At 33.9% G+C, this 20,282-nt stretch overlaps 1 protein-coding gene across 1 annotated transcript in view; it reads left to right on the top strand.

Annotated features, from left to right (window-relative positions):
* LOC137617988 (rho guanine nucleotide exchange factor 11-like) overlaps positions 1-15,484 on the top strand; it is a 21,760-nt gene extending 6,276 nt beyond the window's left edge. Inside the window, exons 2-5 of the mRNA XM_068347913.1 lie at positions 598-801; positions 2,762-2,989; positions 8,866-9,118; positions 15,393-15,484. Of these exons, the coding sequence (XP_068204014.1) occupies positions 598-801; positions 2,762-2,989; positions 8,866-9,118; positions 15,393-15,484 (777 nt within the window). The remainder of the gene's footprint in view (positions 1-597; positions 802-2,761; positions 2,990-8,865; positions 9,119-15,392) is intronic.
* The last annotated feature ends 4,798 nt before the right edge of the window (positions 15,485-20,282 follow it).

A 20,282-nucleotide genomic window follows, 5' to 3' on the forward strand; every position in this document is an offset into this window, starting at 1 on the left:
TCTTAAAGTGAGAGAATATGATAGAATTCCAGAATGAAAGAATATGATAAAATCTCTTTATAGATGGTTTTAATTTTCACATAGTATTTTGGGATATATGCTTTTTATAAGAGTTGGGTGGTTTCCCTTCAAAATAAGAAATGCATTATTAAATATACAATAGTGTAAGGTGTAGTGAGAAGATATGGCAATTTGGCAGTTGCAAGATCATATTGGATTTTTTATGTTGATGCTGTTATTAAATTATTTAATTTTTCCTTGTTTCCTTTCCTCACTGAGCTAGTTTCCCTGTTGGGGCCTCTGGGCTTATAACATTCTGCTTTTCCAACTAGGGTTGTAGCTTAGCCAGTAATGATAATAATAATGGAAACAGTTATGAGCATTATGATTGTTTCTACATTCATGAAAATAATGTTTATGCAAATTTTTTTTTTTTTTCTACATATATTGTACTTATACGAACCATAGTTTTCTTCCATATTACATTATTATTTGGACCAATACTGTAGTACTTCACTGTAATTTTTATTTTTTATTTTTGTAGTGTTTGTAACATTTCTGTACATAATAGAACTAAATCACATATGTCTTTTACAGTTTGATGGTGAGCAGGGAGAAATCTTTCAACAGCAGGCTGCGGAGTTTGTAAAATCACAGAGCATTGCCTTAGAAACATTGAAACAGAGGCAGAAGAGAGACCAGAGATTAGCCAATTTTCTCCAGGAACAAGAGAACCATCCACTATGTAGGAGACTACAGCTCAAAGACATGTTACCTGCTGGCTTCCAACGTTTGTCTAAGGTATGATTTGAGTATGCCGTTCACTAATATTATGTTTGCATTTAGAATATGGAGACATCAAAAAAGATAAATTTTCCTCGTACATATGATACTTCACGCCACTGAAGTTTAGTGGTATTTTGTCCTTACCTTTGGTGGCTATTTTCTCAGTTTGGCAAGTCCCCCTTTAACACCCAGAGGCTTGGGTATAAGAAATTCATTCACCAGCCAACTCCGGGTCACTGGATTCTGTTTGGAATTTGTTGGATCATCAAAGGGTATATAACAACACCCTTCATGCTGTATCAGGATTTTTTTTATATATTCTCCTCAGCTTAGATTATTTCCAAATCTCTTATTTAGCTAGTGGCATCTTCAGAATGCTAGCCCTTGAAATGATCAACTAGTAATACATGTAGGTAGGCAGTTCTACAATTTTTAAGTATCAGTACATACCAGTGTAGGTGATGAATTTAGACAATTTATTTTTAATATACAGTATATCCTTTTAAGTTATTAGACCCCAATATTGGCATTTTATATTCAAGATTACAATTTGTTCAGTTTAGTTAGTTGCTTGAACATTATCAAGTCACAATAGGTTGTGCAGCAAATTTTATCTGTTCACCATTTTTGTTTTCTCCATTTCAAAATGAATTAGAGGCTAGTTAGAAAGATACCTCTAGTTATGTTGCAATGCTATCATAATCTATGTATATCATGGCAGAAGTACTTGTAGAATTTTTTTCTATTATACTGCTAAGTAAGGGAAGTATAATTTATGTAACATACTGTACATTAAATTCAGTCAATAAGAAAATTACAAACTACAAAGTATACAGTAGTAATAGGAAGAGATTTGAGTTTTTTTTTTATACATACATACATACATATACCAAGGCACTTCCCCCAATTTTGGGGGGTAGCCGACATTAAACAAATGAAACCAAAAGAGGGGACGTCTCCTCTCTATGTTCAGGCTGGGAGGAACATAGAGGGGAGACGTCCCCTTTTTTGTTTCATTTTTTTGATGTCGGCTACCCCCCAAAATTGGGGGAAGTGCCTTGGTATATGTATGTACTGTATGTATAAAAAATGGATAGGAAAAGATCACAACCAATATACAGGTGACCCTATATCAAAACTTGAGCATTATAAAAAGTTGAAATTTTATTAGTAATGATAGTGAGGAATTGAAATGTGAGAAAACAAAGGTTAGAAGGTAGATATTTTACAGTAAGGAAAACATTACATTAAAGACCAAGATGTTAGTAGTGAATTTGTAGTGGTAGTGATCAAGTTGATTAGGTTTTTTAGTAATTTTAATTATTTTCTTTTAAGCTTTTAATTGTAATCCTTTTAGCTATCCTGTTATTATTATTATTATTATTATTATTATTATTATTATTATTATTATTATTACTACTTGCTAAGCTACAACCCTAGTTGGAAAAGCAGGATGCTATAAGCCCGAGGGCCCCAACAGGGAAAATAGCCCAGTGAGGAAAGGAAACAGGAAAAATAAGATATTCCAAGAAAAGCAACAATATCAAAACAAATATTTATATATAATCTATAAAAACTTTAACAAAACGGTGTTGTCAGGTGTATGAAGACAGAGAAAAATCTGTAAAGTATAGGCCAGACTATTCGGTGTATGTAGGCAAAGGGAGAAGGATCCAATGTAGTACTGTCTGGCCAGTTAAAGGACCCCATAACTCTCTAGCGGTAGTATCTCAACAGGTGGTTGGTGCCCTGGCCAACCTACTAGAGCTTACAGCTGTACTTCTTTTAATTACTACAAATATTCAAAGGTTTACTTAAATCCATTTGTGCAATATGTTAGAAGTTTTTTCATTACTTTCCTTCTAATATCTTTTTTTATTTATAATATTCATGCTTTCATTATGTTTCAGATATTTCATTGTTACCTACTCATCAGTTCTTTGAAATTAACATGTACTGTACTCTTATTTTCCAGTATCCGTTGCTGCTGGAGTCGTTATTAGGGTACACCGATAGCAACAAGGATGCGGAAGAGTATAAACAAATTGCAAGAAGCTTGGAGCGGTCGCGGGAAATTCTAGCGTACGTCAACCAAGCGGTACAAGAAGCGGAGAATAATCAAAGATTAAGTGAAATACAGAGAAAACTCGACCAGACATCTTTAACCAAGAATAAGCACGGGCACTCGGATGAATTTAGAGGGGTTAGTACATTTTGTATCTCATTCTTATTATTTAGATGTCTATCCATTTACCAAGGTATTTCTCCCAATTTTGTGGGTAGCCGACATCAAACAAAGGAACAAAAGGGGACCTTTTCTCCCTCTGCTCCTCCCAGCCTGACCAGGTATTCAGCCGAGTTAGAAGTACTGCAGGGAAATTTAATCGGCAAGACAAGTCTTATAACCCTTTTACCCCCAATGAATGAACTGGTACGTTTCACAAAACTCATCCTTTTACCCCCATGGACGTACTGGTACGTCCTTGCAAAAATTTGCTATTTACAATTTTTTTTTGCATATTTTTGATAACTTTAAGAGAAACTTCAGGCATTTTCCAAAAGAATGAGACCAACCTGACCTCTCTATGACGAAAATTAAGGCTGTTGAAGCAATTTCAAAAATATATATTGCAAAATGTGCTTGAAAAAAAAATGCCTGGGGGTCAAGGGTTGGAAAGTTCCAAATAGCCTGGGTGTAAAAGGGTTAATTGCTATGTAAATGGTGTGTACTGTAACCCGTGTTAAAGGAAATATAAAAAAAAAAAATTTTGTTCCAGAATCGGGGGTGTAATACAAACTGCAATATGCATGCTAAACTAATATTATGCAATAAAGTTTTATAAGTAATTCTAGTCGTAAGTTTATGAAATTAGCAAGTAAAAGGAGTAAGTTATTCGTAATCAGCTAAATGATATTTGATGTCCAGAGTACTGTACCCTTTAATGTAAGAATTGCTAGTGTTCCTAACCATTAACCGTACCATTAGAGAATGTTTAATCATTTATAACCTTGAATCTGTATGTAGTCTTTCAAAGTCCTTCATACATTTCAGGAAAAGTTTTATCGATAATTTTATCAGTGTGGTAGGAGGACACACCCTCCATTTAGATAACTATTTTCTCCCTGTCTATTCCTCTCCTACTGCAAGGATTAATCTTTTATTTCTTTATAATGTTATTCATGTGTATTTCAAGTGCTTTTGTATACTTTGCAGTCTATCATTGGTTTTTGGGATTTATTCCTAAAGTAAATAATTTAATGATTCTTATTGAAAATCATTACTAAAGATTAATTTTTCTTTTAATGTTAATTTTGATCATATATTATTTTGCTTCAGATTAATCACTCATATCTATGTTTGGCAAATCCTTACTTTATTTCCTTGCCTATTATTATTATTACGATTATTATTATTATTATTATTATTATTATTATTATTATTATTATTATTATTATTATTATTATTATTTTGCGAAACTAATAATATCTAATCTAGAAGCTTTTGCGATAAACCTTCCCAAATGATATATTATGTAACTTAAAAATTCCAAGTTTGTATGCTTTGCTAGTAATGTTGTAACTATACACATGACAGTTTTTGACATTCAGTGACATTCAAATTTACAATATGCTGAACTGCAAAGAATGTTACCGATTGATTTGAAATAGTTTATTTGATAAACGTGCAAAATTATAAATACTGTAATGGTAAATGCTTCAGATAACCAAGCTAAAAGTCCTTAGGAGTTCACTTAAAATTTCAAATCATTGTATTCTGTGGAATGATCTTTTCAGACTACACTATTTGAAAATTTTGCTCATGGTGCAAATTGTTGATAGGCAGGGGAAATTAGACTATATTATTATTTCGTCTTCAAAATACTGTATTGAAATTATCTAATTAAGACCCATTAGCTTTCAGAGCAAAGCCTCTCTAGAAAAGAATTTCTCTTGGTTGATAAATGTGGAACACTAATAAATTCATATTCCTGATTACTATGGAAAAGTTAGTGACTAACACTTTGTTTCTACATGGATAAAAACCCTCAATCTTTAATTGAATGTGATTGCAGCAAGGCTGGAAATTTGGTTGTTAAAGACTACAATAAGGTATCATTAGCTGCTGGAAGGTGGCAGGTAAGACAAATTGAGAGATGCAGATCTGATTACTCAGGACTTAGGGTTTACTCCAGCAGAGGCAGCAGAAAACACTTGTCTGAATCAACTTTCAGGAAAGTCTTTGCCATTATCAGTCATATGAACAGATTAGGGGAAGCTTCCAGAGTGCTATTCAAATCAAATAAGACCTTTATTGGCCGCTTATTTCGGGCTCTGGAGGGCTGAAAACCCACTTTGGAACTCGCCTGGTCTGAACTAGCTCTCAAAGTAATTGAGAATGTTAAACCTCAAGTCTCTAGAAGTAATTATCTCAGAGCTAATTGGTCTAACAAGATCTTGATTCCAGCACTATCTACTGTAGACAGACAAGGTTTTATGTTATTGTGGAATCCAGTCCTTCCCCTCTGCCTACTGATGCACAAGGGCATTGATGGAAAGACTCGGTGAGAACCTACTGTCTTCTCAACTTCAGAGTCCGCCAACATAGACGTCTCTTACAAGGCGAGTCTCCTGGCAACGTCCTGGCTGGATCACTGGTCGGGTGCAGTGACACTCTTCGCTTCCTATCGGGATCTGTCAGAGCTAGAGAACAAAAAGTACTTTATCAATCTGGTCCTTTCAGGGTTTAAGGCAGTCCCCTTGTTGGCTCACCAATGGACTAACTGGGTCCTTAAAAGGAGAGAATCGATGGCAGCGAAGTTTGCAAGGCAGGTCAGTCAGCAAGAAGCTCTGGCTCTAAGAAATGGTCCTATTCATAAGAGCCCAATTCTCCTCCCTCCCCAGGGAATTTGAAGAGGCAATGGAAAAATGGAAGAAATCATCCTAGGACTCGATCTTCTACCAAGCTGTATCCTACAAGGGTGTAGGGACCCCCAAAATCACAAAATTGGCGGCACTTTTAAAGTCGGCTCTAAAGAAGCCGTCGTTGATTCCAGAAGCAAAATTAGCCCTTCCTCCTACCACCTTCTCTCATAGAAACCCTGAACAGTCAACCTTTTCAACCCTGCAGTGGTCAGCCAGAGGAGGATGAGGTAGGTAGAAGAGGAGCGAGAGGACGCTAGGAAAGGTGGCCCCCGATTGCTGCCACAATTAGTGAAACATCTCGCCCTCCAATCAGAGGTGGGCAGCCTATTAGACAAAGGCGCACTACAGGTCATATGGGAGGAATCTTCAGGTTTTTAGAGTCTCATGTTCCTGATGGAGAAGGCAAAGGATTGGGTGGGTGGGCTGGACTCTGGTCATCAACCTCTCCCCCTTGAACGAGTGTCCTACAAACTCCTTTCAAAATTGAGACAGTAAGCATCATACGAGCGATCATCAGCAGAAAGGACTTGATGCTCTCTTTAGATCTGGAAAATGTATATCGTCAGGGGGAAGATTTTCCAGTTTAAGATCTTGTGCTTCATACTCTCAATCGAGTGTGTTCATACTGGTGTCAACCAAGGGCATACGTCTACTGAGGTACCTAGTGGATTAGTTGATCCTGTCCTCCTCCCAGAGACAGCTCCTTCAATATCGAGACAAACTTTTGCCTTTTTGCCACTATCTGGGGATCGTGTTAAACCTAGAGAAATCCAACCTCATGCCCAAGCAGGAGAATTAAGTACCTTGGAATGCTGATACATACTTCAGCAGCGAGAGTTTTTCCATCAGACGATCACATCAGCAGACTTAGAAGGGTAGCGTGACCTTTTATGTCCAAACTACAGCTACCATCTTGATAGTGGCAACATCTAGGACACCCCTCGTCCTTGGAGAAGCTCGTTCCACAACTTCTTGCCTCAACTGCCCCGTAATTCCTAAGTGAAGGCCAAAGTGACTTTCCAACATATCCGTCAGTAACTACTGACACCTTGATATAATTTTTAATGGCCGATTTTCCAGCTTTGCTAAAATCACAGTCCTATTAAAGAACTCGGGTTTGTACGTTAGGAAAAATACAAATTACTTTTGAAAAAAATTGATTTTTACAGTCACAGTATATGCTGAATCTTGCTATTTGTAAACAGAAAAGAATCAACTCAAGTTGTAACAAAATGTTTGTCTGCAGCTATTCAATATTTTTCCTAATCTTAATTCATGTCAGTCTGATATAGTCGTAAGATTTAGATTTTTGAAAGGTGACATATGAATAAACAAGACATAATACAGCCTGTGATTTAAAAAAAAAAACTGAATGGAGTGATATAATAGAGCATGTAGTATTAGACCTTTTTAGGGTAAAAGTATGTTTTTTTTGCATATAGAATCAATTATATTTTAATTTGGCATCTTTCCCTTTTTGTTATTAAAATACCTTTGTAGTAGAAATATTTTATCTAGTAACGCATATGGATTTTTTTAATCTTTTTTATGTATCGCTTATTCCATAGTACTGGTGCTTAAAGGAAGAAGTCCCCAATTGGTGTCGTTAGCAAATATTAGCAATATTTCTTCATGGGACAAAGGAACTGTATATAATCTCATTATACTGTCTTGGTAAAGATTTTTATGGGTCTATGATCCTGAACATCACAAAGGTTTTGTAGACAATATAATCAAAAGATCAAAACTTTGCAACAAAATTCAATTTGCTGATTTGAAGCCATGCTAGATCTGATTTGTAGCTTGAACACTGTGTAACTAACTATTTCAGGATTCAGTATTTAATCTATCTTCAGAAAATTTTCTTTAGTATGAACACTGAGGAATCCAAAACACTAAATCGCTACTATCTAATATAAGTTCTTCACGAATCTGGTTGAAAAATATTTTCATGTTTCACATTAGGTATGGTGGCATATTGATCCCTACTCATATTCTTGTTTTATTAAGCATATATTATATTAGTACAATATTTCATTCTTGAATTCTTTTTTTACCTGAAATTATTAAAGTTGAAAGGATTCAATCACAGCACATACTGGACACTTTCTTGAAATGATTACTTTTTCTAGGCACATTCCTTTGTGTAGTACAGTATTGTATTTTGTAGCACAGTTTCAAGGGAACTGTGGTTCATGGATTTAAGAATTAAAGTAGTTTTTTATCAGGTATCCTAATTGCAATTTGGATTAGAAAGTCAATACCAGTACCGGTTTTCCTATGTAAGTCTTTCCAAATCATGTTGAGGAGATTATGCTATCCTCTGCATTTAATTATTCTTCCAGAAGAATTTTTAATTTTCATGGTTCTTGTTATGAGTTGGTACATTATTTTTTTAAAACTTATTTTGATTTATGAATTGCTTACTCATTTTCTTGCCTTGAGTTAGGTTTACACGGAGATAGTTTACTGGGATCGGCAAACTATCCCCGTGCAAAGGCAAAATATCTTAGTGCAAATGCTCACTATCCTGGAAAGTTTACTTGTCGCTAGTTACTGGTGCCAGTGAACTATCCCCATGTCAACTAGCCTTGAGTATTTCATAACTGGGGTCTAAATGTAGATAAACCCCCGAATGCACACACTTCTATATTATTAAGTTTTCCATTTTGATACTACAGTACTACTACTTACCCAGTAGTTCTATGCTTGCTTGGTGTGTTGAGGTAACACTAAACTCTGTACTTTATGAAAGAAAACTACTTTTGAAGTGTTTAATTAGATTGTTAAGGTGAAATTATTGCTAGGTATCAATTACTGTTATAGTTAGATACAGAAATCACATCAAAAGCTGTTTTGTCACGGTAGAAATTATAGTACTGTACTGTATTATTCATCAAATCTATTTCAAGGTATACACTTTTTAAATGATTGGCTTCAGAGCTAGCGATAGAAGCATAGCGAGTCCAAGCTTTGCGGCAGGTTTTCCGAGTTTCGTGAGAGGGATTTTAATAGACTTCTGACATTTGACTGCAACATTTAAATTGATTTTCCTATATCTTTATGATTGTTTTGTTACTTTTACCTTGTTCCCATTTCAACACAACTAACATAGGTGAATTTTCTAATCAGTCATTTTTATTTTTTCTCTTACAGAATTTGGACTTGACTAAACACAAATTAATATATGAAGGACCTTTAACATGGAGAATTGCCAAAGGCCAGAAGAATATTGACCTTCATGTACTGCTATTGGATGAATTTATTGTCCTTCTGCAGAAAGCAGATGATAAATATATACTTAAAAACCACTCCATAAACAAGTCTTTAGGCAAGGACGATAATAAACTCACTCATTCGCCCATTATAAAATATGGGCAATCGTTTCTCTTCAGAGCTGTAGCAACAGGTAAGCATCTATTGATGTTATATTTACAGTATTAAACTGATAAGTTGTTCTGTTAACCATTTTACCTCCAATGGACATACATTTTTTTGTGCATATTTTTGATAACTTTATGAGAAACTTCAGGCATTTTCCAAAATAATGAGGCCAACCTGGCCTCACTATGATGAAAATTAAGGATGTTAGAGCAATTTAAAAAAAAAAATATATTGCGAAATGTGCTTGAAAAAAGAAAAAAAAACGCCTGTGAGTTAAGGGTTGGAAAGTTCCAAATAGCTTGGAGGTAAAAGGTTTTTTTTACATAAATTATGTGAAGCCTTTTTTATTATAACTTTTAAAAGTTATTAGTTAACTATGTCTATATCCTGCATAGATTTTCATTTCAGTATGAAATTGCTTATAATTCTTTAGTTTCTCCATAGTAATACAGCATTTGGTAATTTTAAAAATTTTTTTTTAAGTTTACATTCGTGTAAATTTCAATTGCATGTTGTTAGTAAATAAATACTTTTAAGTGTTCTGAATGAGATGCCTATTTAGCTTAATCTGCAGAAGATATTTTAATGTGTTTAGGTTATGTGAAGGTTCCTGATACTGTAAACAGAAATGCTTCATAAGGAAGCATATTGAATTAATATCAAAGCAAATGAGAATTAAATATAGTTAGTAAGGTCTATTTGATTGTATCTTTTGAATGTTGTGTGTTTGATTTCTTATAGCATATAAATTCTATCTTCTAGCAGTTGTAGTTTCCTTCGTACTTTGAAGGTGCAAGATTGACAAGACAGTTTAACACATGACTTTCATTCTAATAAGTTAATGACAACTCCAAAAACTCTTTGTTGCATGAATGTGGTAACATCATATGCTTTCATAATTGCACACTGATGTAGGGTGAAGGAAAAGTTTTTTTTTTTTTTACCTATCAGTACTGTACTCATGCCAAGTTGCTATTTTTCATTTCTATTATTTAGCACAGCACAGAGTTCTGACATGTTTTGTTTATGTTGATACAGCATTTTGCCTTCAGTATTTGTCTACATTTTTTTTTATATCATATAAAGGTTTTAAGAGAATTTCTAATCCATGGTTGTTGTTTGAATGAAAGGAATAAGAGATACCGTATAGCCTTGCAGCTTTGGTATTTTAGTAGGAAAGGAAATATTATTCATAACTTGTATCTTTTAATAATTTCATATGTAAACTGTTTCCTAGTCCTGCATTTTCTGTTCAGTGATATAGTAAGAATTCGTAGTTTTGACCTTACAGTACCCCACATGGGGTTGCAAACATGTTCCTGTATGGTTGGGCTGTAATTCTTTGCCCTTAATTTTGAATAATTTCTAAAAGTAAAGTTAATAATTGTAATGAAAGGTAAATTTTAACCACAGTAAATTTGTATGAACGCATACCTTCTTTAACTGTTATGATACAGAACTTAATAACATTATTCCCGAGAACAGACATATTCTTAAAAGTGCCTAATAACTTGAGTCTTTAATGAATCACTACTGTACTGTACAATATAGTTCTAGAATTAGGGGAGTGATGAATTACTTCATAATGATTACACTTTGAGATAAAATAAACGTAGACCATAATAAGAAGTTTTTAAAATGGTAACAAATGAAAATTCTAGTGCTGTGAAGGATCCACCAAGTAAGCTGTACCTCATTTGACCTACTCTTTGACCACTTAGTATCAATTTGTTGTTAGTAGTTGTCATAGTAACCCTTTCGCTATTTATTTATTCTGATTATGTACAGTTCAATATATTTAAAATATTGGTAAATCCTGGAGATATGCTTATAACTAATAGTGGCGTAAGCATGAAGGGTCACACTTGATCATCTTGTGGTCGGAACAACAACTATTTATAGTATGATACAGAAACGTAGTTCTATGCTGAAAGCAATTGGCAAATGTTATGGAAAGCAGAATAGCAAACATTAAATACATGTAGAGTGAAAACGATCCAAAGATGTGATTGAGTTTGTGTTTGGTGGTACGTTTATCTTCTTTTAAGCAGTGATAGTATGAATTCTGTCAAGTATAAAGCATTATTTTAATTACCTTTTTATTAATGTGAAACGAGTATTAACGCAAGAATATGATAGTGAAAATAATCTTTGATTAATGGGATATCAGGTCCACCATCTAGAATTTAGCAATGAATAATCCGGGAGTAATTGTAAGAACCAATCAAAATGTGTTAATTACAAAATTATTTTTGACATGATTAAGGCTTAGAATTTAATGGATTCATTTGGCTATTGCTTTACTTTACTTAAATTAACCATAAGTAGACCTAAATCCCCCAAGCATTCAATATCACTCATCAGTTGCAAATAAAAGCTAAACTAACCAAATACAATAACTTCCTTTGAGTTCATTCATAACTCTGCTCAAAGAACGTTAAGGTGTATGTAAAGGCTATTTGCTGATCCAATGCTATGTTGCCTGATGACCTACAGAAAAGCATGAAATAAAATCAAGAAAATATTTAAAGAAAGTAGGCTTGATTAAGAAAATACAAAGACTAACTCACTTAGAGCTTTTGTAAAGAAATCTACAATATATATTACACTAAGCAAAACTAGATTACAGAACAAAAACTTGGAAAATGGTATATGTACAAATGCAAACACATTTGCCTCTCGCCGTTTTGACCAAAAAATGTAAAAGTTACTCGAAGTTATAAATACCATGTTTTTAGTCCGAGTGTATTTCTTTTGCAGTGGTTTAAATTCAATCTCCTCTATTTAACAGTGCTCCATTTAAACATTTTCATTGCTAGAGATGCTACTCTACCAGACAAACAAAGTTTATGAGGTTTGTTTGTCTTTTCAAACTATGATAGGTCAATTGTTGGTACTATATTTTAAAAACATTCTCTGTCTTTATAAATTTAGTGTGATTGCAATACTGCAAAATCATATTAGTTATATCAAGAATTTGTTTACATCATAAGATAATATTCCCTCTTTCCGAAAGAAAGTTTTAAACATGTCTTTTCATACCACCCTAAACATGTACTGTATACGTACACAGTACAGTATTGCTTTTTCAACAGTTTTCTTGGTTTAGTTAAAATATTTTAACTGTTTAAGTTTGATTTTTGCATTTAGAATTTTTTGGTTTGCAGTTAGGACCAATCTACAGTGATATCTATACAATTTATATTGATTTTGTAATACAGTACGTAGTTGCCATTCAAGTTACTGCCATACAATGTGTTTGTATTTGTCTGTACAGTTAATGGGTACGTTATTTCTAGTTGGTTGATTGAATACCATATGTTGAAGAGAGTTGGTTAGTTGAATATTATATTGAAGAGAAATTAATTTTTTACAAGCATTATAGGAAATGATTGTTATATATTATAGATTACTGAATGAAATATGATAGAAAATAACTGGAAATGGATTTAAGAAAAAAAGTAGTTGGCATATTTTTGTCCTTTTGGTAGTTTCATTTTTTTCAATATTTTACTTGACAATTATACCCTACAATTAAATAATTGTGTGAATAAGCTAAAACTATATTCTGAGGGTTCTTGGTGTCAGTTGTCAATTTCCCCCATTTTTTCTCAGTGCCGCTGCTACACTGTACTGATTTTTTCAGTTATCTGTTTTACAAAATAATCGTGTACTGGAAATAGACAGTAATTAAATCTAAACCTTCCTAGCAAATCACAAAATGATATAATTTGGTATTTTGAAACTACCAAATGAAAAACAAAAGGTTATTAAAAAAATCTATCACAAATGATAATATACTCTATATACAAACCTCCTTCTAACTTTGCTAAGTGATCAAATCAATAAGAAAGCAATAGCTTTCAACAAAATGATATAAGATATTTGTGAACCGGTCATTATAGGGATATTTCGAAATACTGACGGTCTGAGGAATTCCTGACAAGGGATTCTTGAACTGTTTATTATTGTTTTTCTGTTGTTAAGGGTTGAATTGTTTTTTGTAAATTGTCATCATCATCATCTCCTCCCACGCCTATTGATGCAAAGGGCTTCGGTTAGATTTCCCCAGTCGTCTCTATCTTGAGCTTTTAATTCAATACTTCTCCATTCATCATCTACTTTTTGTAAATAGGCATAGAAAAAATAATTTACTTAGCCCATTTTATTAGGATTTTCTTCATGTATGTAACACTCTGGAGAATTTAGAGAACAGTATTGTACTACTAATGGAATTTATGAATAAGTTGTGAATCCTACAAAGTTGTATTTCATAACTTCTGTGCTTTCACCCAGAGGAGATTATTATTTTGTAGCCATTCCACTTGTTATGTTAAAGCACAGTGGAGTTATTTGCATAAAGTATGTAATAATAATAATAATGATAATAATAGTCTGATAATTTAGGTTCAGGATTTAACTAGTCGAGCATTTTGTAAAACGAAAGAATGTTTTCTTGAAGGTTGTAGGGAAGCTTAGAAATTCATGTTGATAATATATAAAGCCATTTTTTTTATAAGAACAAACTCTTTGGGACATTTCAGCAAGACTTACTGATTTGATTGTGTTGCTTGTTGAAATATCTTATAATTAACTCAAACTCTTTGGGACATTTCTGCAAGACTTACTGATGTGATTGTGTTGCTTGTTGAAATATCTTATAATTAACTCAAACACTTTGGGACATTTCAGCAAGACTTACTGATTTGATTGTGTTGCTTGTTGAAATATCTTATTATTAATTCAAACACTTTGGGACATTTCAGCAAGACTTACTGATTTGATTGTGTTGCTTGTTGAAATATCTTATGAGTAACTCAAACTCTTTGGGACATTTCAGCAAGACTTACTGATTTGATTGTGTTGCTTGTTGAAATATCTTATGAGTAACTCAAACTCTTTGGGACATTTCAGCAAGACTTACTGATTTGATTGTGTTGCTTGTTGAAATATCTTATGAGTAACTCAAACTCTTTGGGACATTTCAGCAAGACTTACTGATTTGATTGTGTTGCTTGTTGAAATATCTTATGAGTAACTCAAACTCTTTGGGACATTTCAGCAAGACTTACTGATTTGATTGAGTTGCTTGTTGAAATATCTTATAATTAACTCAAACTCTTTGGGACATTTCAGCAAGACTTACTGATGTGATTGTGTTGCTTGTTGAAATATCTTATAATTAACTCAAACACTTTGGGACATTTCAGCAAGACTTACTGATTTGATTGTGTTGCTTGTTGAAATATCTTATAATTAACTCAAACTCTTTGGGACATTTCTGCAAGACTTACTGATTTGATTGTGTTGCTTGTTGAAATATCTTATGATTAACTCAAACTCTTTGGGACATTTCAGCAAGACTTACTGATTTGATTGCATTGCTTGTTGAAATATCTTATAATGAACTCAAACTCTTTGGGACATTTCAGCAAGACTTACTGATTTGATTGTGTTGCTTGTTGAAATATCTTATAATTAACTAATAAAAAAAAGCAAAGGGATGAATGTTATCTATGTTCAAGTATCAGACCTGGCAGTACATAAGATTATGCGATGTTATTGATCCATTTCGATATTGTGCAGAATTCCGAACTGTATAAATATACTCGACCTTAAGGTTATTGATGATATTGATCTACCACAAAAGGCCATAGCTGTTTCGAGTTACTTGCGGTTTCATTTATCCCAGGAGAAGAGTTCATCTCAAAGTCACAGCAAAGTAGTTTTGATAGTTTTTTTTCAGAATTACCACTGTCCTGTCATACAGGCATGTTAATTGCATAGAAATTTGTGTAAGATTTGACGATAAGTGATGAAAATTTTAAAGTGCAGACAAGTGCTTTATAGTGTGACAGAGAAAAATGCTTGTCTTTACCCTAATAACATTTTGTCCTTGTGCATATTCAGTGTTAAAACGCTTTTATTTTTGAGCAGGCAAAATTAGAAACTGTGATTATTACATATTGATAGATATTCCGTAAAAAATGAGGGCGATTGCATATGGTTTGTGTTTTGGCAACATCCTAACACTGTGGAGAAAATTTTCAGGTTAATCATAGTACAGAAAGTTGTATATTGTGATTAGATATTGTTTTTATATAGTACTGTATTTGAAAAAAAAGCCTTACTTTTTTATATGAAAGAAGATTATGATCATATTGTATCTAGTTTCCATTTATCACATCTGTGCTTGATATTGATACAAGATACTGTATGCACTGTACAGTATTTTGAATTTCAGGATATGGTATTGTTATAAGAATGTATTTTGATGATTATTTTCTTTTTGATTACAGACAGGTGCGCATTCTTCATAGTCACAACACAGGCAGTTGGAGCACAAATTTATGAATTGGTGACAATATCGGCAAATGAGCGAAAAGTGTAAGTACAAATGAAGTGATTTAGCATTGTAAGCAACTGTTTTAATGCATCTTGATTATGTAGAAAGTGCGGTTTATGTTTCATATAGTTTGTTTGTTTTAGTACGGTACTTAACTGTACAGTGATAGAAACGTTAATATCTCGAGCACTTTTGAGATGTGAAAACGGTTACTTTTAATGCAATTTTTTAAAGTTTCAGTTGTCTAGTTAATCCAAACTTCGGTTGATAAGAACAGTACATCATGCCGTTTTTTCCCAATTCTGTTGGAAAGGATGGTCCAGCCAGCATGTGGTAATGTTATTTTGTTAAGGTCTTCATTTCTTTAAGAGGCACCGATTGTTTGCCAAGTTCTCTTACAGAGTCATTGATTCTTTTAAAAAACACAAGCTTTATTATAAGTAATGTTATGGCGTCATTAATTCTCAAGAATTAAGAGGCTTCGGTCATGTCTGAATTCCTTTTATGGAATGGTTGATTCTTTTAAGAGGCACCAGTCATGTCTGAATTCCATTTATGAAATTGCTGATTCTTTTAATAGTTAACAGTCATGTCTGAATTCCTTTTATGGAATGGTTGATTCTTTTAAGAGGCACCAGTCATGTCTGAATTCCTTTTATGGAATTGTTGATTCTTTTAAGAGGTAACAGTCATGTCTGAATTCCTTTTATGGAATTGTCGATTCTTTTAAGAGGCACCAGTCATGTCTTTAAGTTCTGTTATTGAGTTATCCATTCTCTGTTTGGAACAGTAGCATTTATATGTGGAAAGGCTTTTTTTATTATTTTTTTTGTTCTAGGAAAGCGTTGCTCTAGAAAGTCTTACCGTTTATTCTTTTAATTATACAAAAATACTGCAACCTAACTGTTTAACGTTTAGCAAGCCAGTGGCATCTGCTAGAAGCATTTACGAGAAAAAATTTCCATTGCTCTAGATTTTTATCTTGAATGATATCAAAGTTCTTTGGTACTTAAAGAATACATGGCATTCATCACCTTTACTATCACATCATTACACGGCTTTACATTTTTTTTATCTAATTGTTGCTAGTATATTATTTTGAATAAAACATGCTGTGGGACATTTCTAAGATAGTCAGAGGGACTGCTGGAGTACTTATCATCGAATGAGAGGTAAACACTGAACCGTGGTAAGATTTAAGATGAAAAGTAAAATAGTCAATAAACAATGCAGGTAGGGTCAAAGAGATGCTGATTTTGGTCGATAATTTGTTGTTAGTAACTTTGATGTGAGGTGATTCCATTTAGCTTCGTGCGCTACGGACATAATTTTAGATCTTGAAGAATTGTCCATTTCTAATATGGTTTTAGTTTTAGGTCTTTGTATCATAAGTCTGTTGGAGTCAATGGTGCACGTTTGTAAAAAAAAGAAATTTAGTTTGTTCTAAAGCAATGGTTTTTTGGCATATTCTCTCTCTCTCTCTCTCTCTCTCTCTCTCTCTCTCTCTCTCTCTCTCCTCTCTCTCTCTCTCTCTCTCTCTCTCTCATATTTGAAAGTAATTTTGTTATCTTAATATATGTTAATTATTTTCCTGGTAAAAATCAAAGTTTATCATGATGGATTTGACTATTACCTTCCTTTGTCGTCCAACATCATCGAAGAATATATTTTTTCTAGATAAGCACATTATAAGGGACTATAATTGCTCTGTTTTCTAATGTTACTGATGCCATGTAAATTTTATATATGATGGCTTTCTGTAAAAGGAGGAGGAGGAGGAGAGAGTTTTGCATAAAAATGGACCGGTAATTTGATTCACATTACTGACTGAACTGTTTCTAAGAAGAGGCATTATTGGATCAGTAAAACTAGAAGGCGTTATTGTTACAACCGTACAAAAATACAATCTTTTTTTAAACAGGAATAAATTAAGTTTATGAATAGATTTATGCTGTTATCAAACTAGAAAATACTCGAGACTGTATTTCTAGAAGGATACTCGAAAATCAAAACATTGTTCTCTAGTCTTGGGTAGTGCCATAGCCTCTGGATAGTGGTCTTCCACTGTCTTGGGTTAGAGTTCTCTTGCTTGAGGGCACACTCAGGCATAATATTCTATCTTATTTCTCTTCCTCTTGTTAAAGTTTTTATAGTTTATATAGGAAATATTTATTTTAATGTTTTTACTGTTTGTAGAGAGGAGAGGTCCCCTTTCTTGTATCATTTGTTTGATGTCGGCTACCCCCCAAAATTGGGGGAAGTGCCTTGGTATATTTGTATGTATGTTCTGTTCTTAAATTATTTTATTTTTCCTTGTTTCTTTTGCTCACCGGTTTATTTTCCCTGTTGGCGTCCCTGGGCTGTATAGCATCCTGCATTTCCAACTAGGGTTGTAGCTTAGCAAGTAATAATGATAATAATAATAATAATAATTTGAGAATGGATTAGTGACCTTGAAAGACTTGGACAGTAAGTCGCATGAAAGTATATTTAGCGCCCCGTCCAAGAGGATTCCCATTTTGAGTGGCTGATTATTAAAGTCCTTGCTCATGAATGACTCTTCTTATTCACTCTTAAGTGAATTGGAAGGGAGGGGGGTGGTCCAGTTGGAGGGGGCATGGCATATCTCTTGACCTCCCTTCTCTCCAGGGTGTACAGTAGGTATGTTTGTCCCTGCTCTTCGTGAGGGCCACCTAGAAACGAGCTCTTTAAGTAAGCAAGTGTTACTGTCAATTATACTTCTCTGTTGGGTTGAGTTAAAGCTCATTTTTTTTGTGTGCATCTTTTACTGTTTATAAACATAATCTTGGATGAAATGCTGAGGGTGCTGGAATGAACAAGGTCGTGCTGTTGGATTAAATGTTATTCTAATATGATTATACCTTCTCACTTAGTTATGGAATGATCTTCCTAATACGGTAGTTGAATCAGCACAACTTCAAAAAGTTCAAACTGTGCAGCAAATGTTTTTATGTTGAACAGGATGACATGAGTCATTTTATAGTTTATATATGAAGTATCTTTTAATGTTATTAATGTTTTTGAAATATTTTATATTAATTGTGCATTACATCTTACATCGTTTATTTCCTTATTTCCTTTCCTCGCTGGGATATTTTTCCCTGTTGGGGAGCCCTTGGGCTTTTAGCATCTTGCTTTTCCAACTAGGGTTGTTGCTAAGCTAATAATAATAATAATAATAATAATAAATAATAATAATAATACTAATAATAATAATAATAATAATAATAATAATAATAATAATAATAATAAATGATTTTGAGCAGACCACAATGATTAACTAAATTTCCCAATAAATCTTAATTGACAAAAACATAATGGCATTCTTCTGAGTGGTTTTGTAATTTATGTGGGGAAAGGAGAAGAAGAAGAAGAGTTTGTTGATGTTTTCCTTGAGATTATGTAAACAGACAATCTCAATCCCTGACCTGTGTATTGATTTGATAAGATGGTCCCTGGGACTTGGATCAACGTAAGCCTTTGGGGATCAGCATTATTGCCATGTGCTGCTGATCACTTCCCGCTTCCATGTTTTGCCTCTCTCTCTCTCTCTCTCCTCTCTCCGCTCTCTCTCTCTCTCTCTCTCTCTCTCTCTCTCTCGGAATAGACATCCAGCGGATACAGTAAACAGGAACACAGTAAACGAGTTCATGAATAAGTTAGACAAGATCATAAGAACTCTCTAAATTGTTAAACTAAATCGCTCTACCAAAGAGCAAATGGTGTCTCCGCGGATGGACCAAAAGTGTCTTGAGACATCCAAAATCCTCGTAACTCTCTCTCTCTCTCTCCTCTCTCTCTCTCTCTCCTCCCTCTCTCTCTCTCCTCTCTCTCTCTCTCTCTCTCTCTCTCTCTCTCTCTCCTCATATTGTTTGGGGAAAGTACATAGTCTTAGACATTCACGAATAGTATTTAAATTTTTTTGAAGAAAGGTTTATTTTCGTTTGTAATTTTTTTTTTCATTTTCTTTGTACCGTATGTTTATCTTTCCTGTTGATGTTTCTTTCTCAAATTTACTGGAACGTTTTTTGTGTAAAGACTGATTTAAGTGATCAAGAGATTTTTAAATGATTGTGAATTAAATTGTCTTTCTACTCGTTTCGGTGAGACAGTGTTGGTTGCCATGAGGAGGCGTTTGAGGTGACTCTAACATCAGAAATGATGCATTACGCTTGGAGTTTACGCGATCGAACGGGTTTGTTGAACCCCCACTAAAGTCAGGCGAGAACAGACTTTCTTTGAACCATTCGACTAACGAGTTCGACCACCAAATACCCCGTTCACACGTTCGAACAACACTTCAAACACTTGTCTTGTCGAACCAGCCTTTACGCTTGTGGTAAAGGAGTGATTCAATGAACATGCAATCCCCTCTCTCTCTCTCTCTCTCTCTCTCTCTCTCTCTCTCTCTCTCTCTCACGTCTTAGGGGTCAAATGCTACATTAAATAGGTATATTTTCATCTCAAGAAAATATTAAGCTTACATAAATATGTTTCTCTCTCTCTCTCTCTCTCTCTCTCTCTCTCTCTCTCCTCTCTCTCTCTCTCTCTCTCTCTCTCTCTCTCTCTCGTCTTAAGGGTCAAATACTACATTAAATAGGTATTTATATTAATTACAAGGAAATGAGAACATATCAATTCCAACTCTCTCTCTCTCTCCTCTCTCCTCTCTCTCCTCTTCTCTCTCTCTCTCTCCTCTCTCTCTCTCTCTCTCTCTCTCTCTCTCGAAGGATCAAATGCTACATTAAATAGGTATTTATATTAATTACAAGGAAATGTGAACATATCAATTCCAACTCTCTCTCTCTCTCTCTCTCTCTCT

The sequence above is a fragment of the Palaemon carinicauda genome, chromosome 24, assembly GCF_036898095.1.
Source record: "Palaemon carinicauda isolate YSFRI2023 chromosome 24, ASM3689809v2, whole genome shotgun sequence".
Classification (NCBI taxonomy): domain Eukaryota; kingdom Metazoa; phylum Arthropoda; class Malacostraca; order Decapoda; family Palaemonidae; genus Palaemon; species Palaemon carinicauda.